Here is a 9,587-nt window from a genome sequence, read left to right on the forward strand (position 1 = left end):
TGATCTCCAACGGATCTTTGCAAAATTTAGAAATGAAATTTTTTGGCCTTTTCTTTTCTAGGGTTCCAAACAGACATAAACACGCAGACTGACACGATAACCACTTGCTTCATCGGATGCTCTGCTCCTGTCTTTGAAGACGTAACTCACTTCAGATTTTGTCCTCCTACCCTAAAAGTCATCTTCTCCCGCTCTTACCTCGCATATATACCAAAACCGCTTTCGGTTTACTGGACTTTCTGCCTCATCCCTGCCAACCCGCGCATACCCCTTCGGCCATTGCTGTCTCTTGCTTTAATTTATACTGATTATTCTTATTAAATAAAGCTTACCGTTTCATCTCGTCCGTTTGACAGCAACAGCCTTCCTACCACCAAAAAATTCATGCCCATACATTGAAACACATCAAGTTCCTTATGATCTTTGTTCTCGTCAGGTATGAAGAAAGCTTCAGAATAACGAGTTGAAACAGTATATAAAACAAGAAATTGATAAGCACATTACAAGGGAAATCATATTTATTTACTTCTCTATGTATTTACATGTAGAAGTATCTTCCGGGTGTCTTTATATATGTTTCACAACAATGACAGCGTGCTGATCGATTCCCTTCACATAAAATTAATGAGAGCTAGTCTTTTGTATTTGATACAAATTTATATGTCATATAAACTATTTAAACATTATTGAAACAGGGGGTTTAACCTGATCCAGTGGGAGAATTCCTTTGTCTTGGTTGAAATGCCTTAGGTTGTTGGATTACGCTTTGTCATGAATCGAACCATTTCATGACAGAGGGGAAACCTATCTTATGATGGGTCGTCTTCAGTTGTCCGGCTCTCATGATCATCTTCAGTCTTAAGCTTTAGCTGCAAATGGCATTTCCCTGCAAGTAAAAAATAACGTCTGAAATCATCTTTAGAGTAAGAGGGACCTGTGAGGATTTCAAACCTTTACCTGATAACTACCTCTTGCTTCAACTCCTCCCAATTCTCAAGGAAGAGTCGATTGCTTCTTCTTTACCTGAAAGAATTCGAGCGATCTGCAACTGTGTGTTCGCCATTATCTCGGTTCGCTTTAAATCAATCTTTGCCCTTTGGGCTTCTGTTTCTGCTCTTATTCTCTCCAACTCTTTCATGGTCTCCATTCTTGCCTGCTCAGACCGAAGCATGACTTCAGCCAACCACCTCACACTCTCAGCCACCTCGAACTCCTCTTTGTGTTTCTTTTTACTCCTCTTCTTCATTTTCAACCTCGTCTTTGACGTCTCTCTGTGGCCATCGTACACTGGGGTACTGCTTTCTGTTTCCGGTGGCAACTTCTCCTCCTCTTTCTGCTTCAAGTTATGGGTTTCCGATGCTTCTTCCTGAAATATTAAATTAGAACGCAAGAAGCCAAGAAGATAAATGGGGAATTGGTCACGGTTAGTTCAATCTGGGTTAAGTCCGGCGGAACCATTTGCTGAAAGTCTCATTCAACTTTTCGTTTCGAATCAGTGTAAAACCTATTAAATTTTATGTTTCAAAAGGTTTGAGGTTTGAGGAGTCTAATGGAATAGTAGCGGACGAGTCAGTGGACTCTTGAAGAAATAACGGGCGATTATAAGCGACATTTTAGCAACAAACCTCGGCCATTGCTCCAGCACCATTAAATTCATGCAAGTCCTGCCGTAGCAACCTGGGAGGAGAAGGAGGTGGAGGCGGGTCGAGTAGCATTAGAGGCTGAGGCTGAGGCTGAGATCGTGTCTGCGGAGTTCCACCAGCACAGCCGCTGCCACCGCCGCCCCCGCGGAGCATCGAGTCGAGGCGAGGGAAGAGAGGCCATGAAGTCGGGTCCGGTGCTGCAACTTCAGATCTATACCTCTTCTTCATGGATTCGATCTTGTTTTTGCACTGCGTCGACGTCTTGGGGGCCTTAGTACAGTTGGTCCTGGAGGAGACATGGCGAGACACATCCTCCCAGTCGTGGCCCTTGAGCTTGGCTCGGTTCCTGAGCGCCCACTTCGACTCATACGCATTCAGCAAGCTCGACACGGCCCCTTCGCTCCATTCATCCCGCTTCAACCGTTGCAAATTAGACTCTTCCTTCTTACCAGAAAATGGAGATTGGTCTTTCTCCGGTGGCTCTTGTTTCTCCATCTCTCCCCCATCTATCTCTGTCCTCCGCCGCTAGCCAGAGATCCGATGTGGTTGAAAAGAGATCCAGAAAGGCCAGGCATAGAGCGGAAAACAGAAAAGCGGAGCAGCACTATCGGTACTGGGATGAATTGAATTCAAGGCCATTGCGTTAGTGGGCAGCAAAGGTGGTCACCTCTTGATATGCCTTCATCATGTCCATGAATTTGATCTTTTTCATTTTTTCCCTTCTTTTTCTTTCTTTAATTTCTTTTCCTTCGTCTCTGTCTCTGTCTCTGTCTCTGTTTCTCATATATTATCTTGTATCGTCTTTTAATCAACGGCGAGGACACACACGTGGAAAGTTCGAAAAGGAAAACCAACATTCGAGCCCACCACTTTTTTCAACTGTCTCTCCACGATCATAAGCAGCATAGACAAGTGGTCCGCTCCCCGGAAACCGTTCGATTATTGGACAGGCGGCATTCTGTCCGGATATCAGGGTCCGAAATTAGATTGTTCGATAGTGGGTCCGACACTTTTTCGTGAGGATTTTGGCCTTTAGCGTTGATATGAAGCTAAGAGGGAGGGGTGGGTCCATGCACGTGGTGCTGCCACCCACTCCCGCGCACAGACGCAGTGCGCTGCCGTCACCTAAAGGAGCCCTTCCCCTGCTCCTTAACTGCAAGTGGCTTTCGGGACTACTCGTTTCTCGGTTGTTGCTGCGAAAACGCCAAAATCTCTTCGACATCCCTTATTTCAACAAAGTTGATTATGTCCTAACGCTTCATCAGCTTCATCCCTTACACTTCGCATTCCACCCCTTTGTGCATGACTTGGTCGACGCCCATTTCTCTTTTACTTATGGTTGTCTAGGTTTTGTGACTTAGTGAGACGGAGGATGAAGTCATGGTGTGGCCAGACACCAAGGCCGAAGACTGTGCAAATCTAGTACACAATAATAGCAACGACGGCTAAGGCCAAGTGCAATGGCACAACCCAGAGGGACGCACGCATATGGCTGGCCCGATATCAGCTGCTGCGGAAGAAACATACTTGAGTTTGCCAGATGGATGGCCAAGCAGCAAGGTGCGTAATAACCCCAGCAGCCAGCTGAGACACAAGGCAGCACGCCAACAGATGCGTGGAGGCGGGTCAAAATAGGGTTGCAGCCAACAGGAGCGCAGGCGGGTCGAAATGGGGTTGCAGCCAGCAGGCACGTAGGCGGGGCGAAATGGGGTTGCGCGTGGCCAGGGCTCCAAGCGTGCGCGCGATCAGGACTCCAGGTGTATTTGCAAGCGCGTGAAGCGGGTTGCGCCCAAGCGCATCCTGAGGTGCGCGAAGTGGGGTTTCAAAGGCGCTCGCAAGACCAGGACTCCAGGCGCCGGCGCGACCAAGGCGCCTCTGGCGCCAGAATTCGAATTTTCAGGATCTGGTGGATTTCTGGGCGTCTTTAGAAATTTCTAAGGGTCAGGGATGGTTTCTGAGCCTTCAAAGGCTAGGGGAAGAGGCTATAAATAGGAGGGGCCTCTCCCATTGTAAGGAACTCGAGAGATTCTTAGTATTCTTTGCTCTTCAAGTGTGTAGAGAGAGTTTTTAGCTTTTGGCTTTCAAGAGTGTTTGGTCACCCTTTGTAACATTGTCTTCTCAATACAAAGTTGGCTTTTCTCTTCCATATCTTTGGTCTTTCCGTTGTCCTTTTTGGCTTGTGTTGGAAGATGAGCTCAAGTCCACACGTCAAAGGAGTGACATATGTGTAAAATATAGTATTTTTCATAAAGATGGCATAGAAGTGTAAAAATGTGTTCGTTTTATGTCTTTTGTTTTATAAAGTTGTAGCCCTAAGGGTATTGTAAAACTATAAATAAAGGCATTGGCTAAGAGGTAGGGCATTGAAGCACTCTCCTCTTTTTCCACAAATTCGTCCAGCCCTCATTTTTCTTTTTGACACAACCCTCTTCTCCCTTAATCCAAACTCTCTTCTTCCACATTCTTCTTTTTCTCTTCTCCTTTTCTCTTCTTCTTCTTCTTCTTTCATGTTGATCTAAAGTTCCTTTCATGAGATCCTAAATTCTACATGGTATCAGAGCAAGGAGTTTAGGATCTCTTCGTGGAGTAATATGAAATCTGTTTAAGAAGTTGTAAAAGGAGTTCAGTCATAAAGAGATAAGTTCACCATCTTCTTATTTACGTTTTTTTTTTTTTCATTTTCTTATTTACATACTCCTTTTTACTGTTTTTCTTTACTTTTTGAATTTTGAGTCACATCAAGTCAAGATAAATCTTTATATGTTGTAAAGATTTATTTCTATGACTAAATTGATGTTATAATCTTGACTCCTTGTAAATCAATTACAAGAGTGATCAAGATCATTTTCTGTTTGGATCTTATTAAGATTGATGGGTGAAATTCAATTACCTTTATGTAATTTGGATCCATCTCATTTGAGGTAGAATTCCAGCACATGTTGTTGTATCTTCTCCTACTTTAGGTTGCTCATGGGTTTGTGATATGTTGTTGGATGCCCATTACATGTTTGATGAAATGCCAACAGTCATTTACCCTTTGCAGTTTCATTTTTTTTAACTTTAACAATTGAATTTTTTCTTATGTTGAAGTTTTCCACAAGATAAATCTCTTCCAAGTGTCTTGGTTTGTCGTTAAATCTTCTCTAAATTTTTGTCTATTGCTCATTTGTGTTGGAGTTTGGATTAAGGCCTAATCGGTTGCATCTACTTTCTTCTCTTTGTTCTTATGAATACAAGAGAAGTTGAGTGATGACTGGATGTTATTATCACTTTCTAAAGGCACAAATTTGTTGATAATTTGGTGCTTGCCCTTGTGAAAGAAATTGGTTCTTGTTCTCTTTTGTTGGTGATTGATTTGGTCTACGGGTTCTTCAAATTACATGGAGTAATTGTTCTTTGAAGAAGATCTTTTCCCTTGACCTCCATATTTTACTTGTCTCACCATGGAGATTGGATACAATAGTAATAAGAGTGATATACTCCGTATTACTACAATTCCACTTAGAGGTCTCTCCAATTACATGAGCTGGTCACAATCAATTCGGAGGGTTCTTATTACACGTGACCTTTTGAGCCACGTTGTTAACTTTCCTCCTCCGATTGATGAAGAAGACGCGTCCTACCACAAGTGGGTTAAGGATGATAACAAGGTGATAAGTTGGCTCATTAATAGCATGGAAGAGCAGGTGGCCAACAATGTGGTCCACTTGGAAACCGCCAAGAACATATGGGACACTTGTGCCAAGCTTTACTCAAGCACTGCTTCATTACAAAAATATATGATGTCTTACAAAACATGATGCATACGAAACATGGAGATAATATTCACGAATTTTTGGCATGGTTTCACGGTCTTCTTCAAGAATGGAAACTAGCTCAGCCATATTCCACTGGTATTGTCGTTCAAGAACAACAAAGAGAAGCTTTGGTAGCAACCATTTGCTTATCGAATATTAAACCATACCTTGAGGTGGCCAAAACTCAACTTCTAAGTTCTTCTACTCTTCCATCCTTCGATGATATTAGTGCTACATTACTTAGGATACCGGATCCATCCCCTCCTTCTCCTATTGATGCTCCATCAGCGATGCTCTCTGGCAATCGGGGAACATCTTCCTCATCCAGAGGACGGGGCAGAAATATGAGAGGGGGTCAAACTATGAGAGGGGCTGAAAATAGAGGTGGTAGAATGGGTCAGAATTCTTTCTGTACTGAGCTTCAACTTTGCACTTATTGTGGCCGTCAAAACCACCTTGTGGCATCATGCTGGAAACTTCATGGCAAGCCTAATTGGGCCACAACTAACCCGGTCTCAGTTAACGTTGAGAAAAATGAAGATAAGGCTGAATCATCATCTGAAAATGAGACTCTTACGGCTGAGGACTATGTTGCATTTCAGAAAATGAAGTCCTTCATGGAATCATCTATTCTCTCACCATCTACTGCTGCCACTACTATTGCCTCAGGTATGCTTTGTTCCTCTTCTTCCTCTTCCTCTTGGATCATCGACTCCTGGGCCTCCGAACATCTATCAGGTAACAAACACTTGTTGCAGTCCTTATCTCCTTGTTATCCTCATAAATTCGTTACTATTGCTGATGGTACCCAAACCAAGGTCCTTGGCAAAGGTTCCTCCTCTCTTACTTCATCTATTCCCCTTCAAGATGTTTTGTTTGTTCCTCAATTTCCTTTAAATTTGCTCTCGGTTAGCCAATTGACCAAACAATTAAATTGCTCTATCACCTTCTCATCGTCTTCTTGTGTCTTTCAGGATCTCACTACGAAACGGGTGATTGGTGGCGGCCATGAAAAGGGGGGACTTGTACAACTTCACTCTTCCACCATTAGCTGCATTATCGTCCACTATATCTGAGGCCCAACTTTGTCACAACCGACTTGGTCATCCGTCTACCCCTTCACTTCATTCTTTAGTTCCATCTTTAAAAGGACTTTCTAATATCAGTTGTGAGGTTTGTCAATTAAGTAAACATGTTAGGAGTACATATTCTCCTCGTCTTACAACTACAAGTACTGCTCCATTTGAGCTAATACATTCTGATGTATGGGGCCCTTTATGTGTCTCAAATATTTTCCAAGTTAAATATTTTGTCATTTTTGTTGATGATTTTACTCAAGTGACTTGGTTATATCTATTTAAAGAGCGTTTTGAAATTCTTCCATTGTTTAAAAATTTTCATGCTATGGTCTTGACACAATTTGGGAAGAAAATTCAAACCCTTAGATCTGATAATGCTAAGGAATACGTATGTCATGACTTCAAATCATTTTGTGAGAGTAATGGGCTTATTCATCAAACATCATGTGCCTATACTCCTCAACAAAATGGTGTTTCTGAAAGGAAGAATCGTCATCTTCTTGAAGTTGCTTGGGGCCTCCTCTACTCCATGAAGGTACCCTATTTCTATTGGCCTCATGCTATACTTACAACATGCTTTCTCGTTAATAGGTTACCTTCATCAGTCCTTCATCATAAAACTCCTTACTCTCTGTTATTTAATGGTGAAGATCCTTTTTCTCTTCCTTTGAAAGTGTTTGGATGTACGTGTTTTGTTCATGTTACATTTCCACATAAAAATAAACTTGATCCTCGATCTATGAAGTGCATTTTTTTGGGATACTCTCGCACCCAGAAAGGTTATGTCTGTTACAATCCTACCCTTCGGAGGATGTTTATCTCTAGGAATGTGACTTTATTTGAGGACACTCCCTTCTACTCCTCCCATGATGCTCCTCCAGGATGGACTTGTCCTTCTACTACTCCTTGTCCGCTTGTGCCGTTCAATCTTGAAGTGGATCCTTCCCCTGATGCACCGGCCATACCTTCACCTGTGGAGTTGTCAGATCCACCCGAGGTAAGTCCTTCTCCTCCTATGTATGGGCCTGAATTTGATACTCGACCTATTGCTTTAAGAAAAGAACGTCGCTCCTGTACTACTTCGCATCCTATCTCAAATTTTATGTCTCACCATCGCTTGTCCTCCGAGTGTTTTAAGTTTCTTGTGTCCCTTTCTTCTAGTTCCGTTCCGCAGTCATATCAGGAGGCCCTGAGACATCCAGGATGGAAGGTGGCTATGGATGAAGAAATGCATGCCTTATTCGAAAACCAAACCTGGTACTTAACATCACTCCCGAGAGGTAAAAGACCGGTTGGTTGTCGATGGGTTTTTTCGATGAAACATAATCCGGATGGATCGGTTGCTCGTCTTAAAGCTCAACTGGTTGCTAAGGGTTATACGCAGTGCTATGGGATAGATTATGAGGAGACCTTCTCTCCTGTTGCATAATTGAATTCGGTACGCATCATCTTATTTATTGCTGCTAACTCCTCATGGCCCGTCTATCAGTTGGATGTTAAAAATGCTTTTTTAAATGGTGATATCAGTGAAGAAATTTATATGGATCAACCACCTGGTTTTTGGGTATAGAAGTTCTTCAATCCAAACATGGGATAATATTGTCTCAAAGGAAATATGTCTTGGATCTCCTTGAAGAAACAGGAATGAAGGGTTGTAGACCAGTTGCCATACCTATGAATACAAATGTAAAATTATGTGCCACAAATGAAGAAGATATTGATATTGGCAAATATCAAAGGCTCGTGGGAAAACTGATTTATCTCATGGTAACTAGGCCAGACATATCATATGCTGTAAGTGTGGTGAGTCAATTCATGTACAAACCACAAATTACCCATTGGCAGGCTTTAGAGAGAATATTACGTTATCTAAAAGGAGCTCCAGGAAGAGGATTGATGTATAAAAAACATGGGCACTTCAACATAGAAGGCTTCTCAGATGCAGATTGGGCTGGATCTCCTGATGATAGAAAATCTACATCAGGATATTGTACTCTGGTTGGGGGAAACTTGGTTACATGGAAAAGTAGGAAGCAAAATGTGGTTGCAAGATCTAGTGCCGAAGCAAAATATAGAGCTATGGCCCATACCGTTAGTGAACTTTTATGGATTAGGACCCTTCTTACCGAACTAGGTTTTTATAAAAAGGGGTCCATGAATCTGCATTGTGATAATCAAGCAGCCATTCATATCACTTCAAATCCAGTTTTTCTTAAAAGAACTAAACATATTGAGGTGGATTGTCATTTTATACGGGAGAAGTTTCAAGCAGGAATAATCTCTCTCAAACATGTGTCACCTCAAGAGCAAGTAGCTGATATTCTCACTAAACCCGTTACATCTAAAATCCTATCGTTTATATGTGGCAAGCTGGGTATTTATGATGTCTTTTCTCCTCCAGCTTGAGGGGGAGTGTTGGAAGATGGGCTCAAGCCCACGAGTGCAAGACAAGAAGCCCACACATCAAAGGAGTGGCATATGTGTAAAATATGGTACTTTCCATAAAGATGGCATAGAAGTGTAAATATGTGTTCCTTTTATATCTTTTGTTTTATCAAGTTGTAGCCCTAAGGGTATTGTAAAACTATAAATAAAGGCATTGGCTAAGAGGTAGGGCATTGAAACACTCTCCTCTCTTTCCACAAATTTGTCCAGCCCTCATTTTTCTTTTTGATGCGACCCTCTTCTCCCTTAATCCAAACTCTCTTCTTCCACATTCTTCTTATTCTCTTCTCCTTCTCTCTTCTTCTTCTTCTTCTTTCTTGTTGATCTAAAGTTCCTTTCATGAGATCCTAAATTCTACAGCTTGCAACCTCTAGTGTGGAAGATTGGTTGGAGGATCCGAGGCACAAGGAGGCTGACTAGTTCTTGGGAAGAGCTATGCCGCACGAGGTAGATATTCCGCTTGGCTAGACAGACTTAGCCTAAATCTAACCGCGTGACAACTGGTATCAGAGCCTACATTGCAATCAATGGCTTCCACAAGTGGAGAAGATGCTTCAGGAGGCAAAGAACAAGTAAGTGATATTAACTTTTGTTTTACAACTCTGGAGCATCTTTTGGACAAC

At 42.3% G+C, this 9,587-nt stretch overlaps 1 protein-coding gene across 3 annotated transcripts; it reads right to left on the minus strand.

The window, feature by feature from the left end:
• Window positions 1-500: 500 nt before the first annotated feature.
• Window positions 501-2,346, minus strand: LOC137956035 (trihelix transcription factor ENAP1-like). Of its 3 annotated transcripts, none has more exons than XM_068803329.1 (3): window positions 1,626-2,345; window positions 1,024-1,366; window positions 501-886 (listed from the first exon to the last, which is right to left on the minus strand). In XM_068803329.1, exons 1-3 carry the CDS (start codon window positions 2,136-2,138, stop codon window positions 810-812), a joined length of 933 nt encoding a protein of 310 aa, XP_068659430.1. In that variant the 5' UTR covers window positions 2,139-2,345; the 3' UTR covers window positions 501-809. The 3 variants fall into 3 exon arrangements, with proteins under 3 accessions (XP_068659430.1, XP_068659431.1, XP_068659432.1); XM_068803330.1 differs by having other exon boundaries at window positions 805-886; window positions 958-1,366; XM_068803331.1 differs by having other exon boundaries at window positions 817-886; window positions 969-1,366; window positions 1,626-2,346.
• Between the last annotated feature and the right edge of the window lie 7,241 nt (window positions 2,347-9,587).

Source organism: Aristolochia californica, unplaced genomic scaffold, assembly GCF_029961685.1.
Source record: "Aristolochia californica isolate CCGP_79_NKW_82.1479 unplaced genomic scaffold, dmAriCali1.0.hap1 SCAF_2, whole genome shotgun sequence".
Lineage (NCBI taxonomy): Eukaryota > Viridiplantae > Streptophyta > Magnoliopsida > Piperales > Aristolochiaceae > Aristolochia > Aristolochia californica.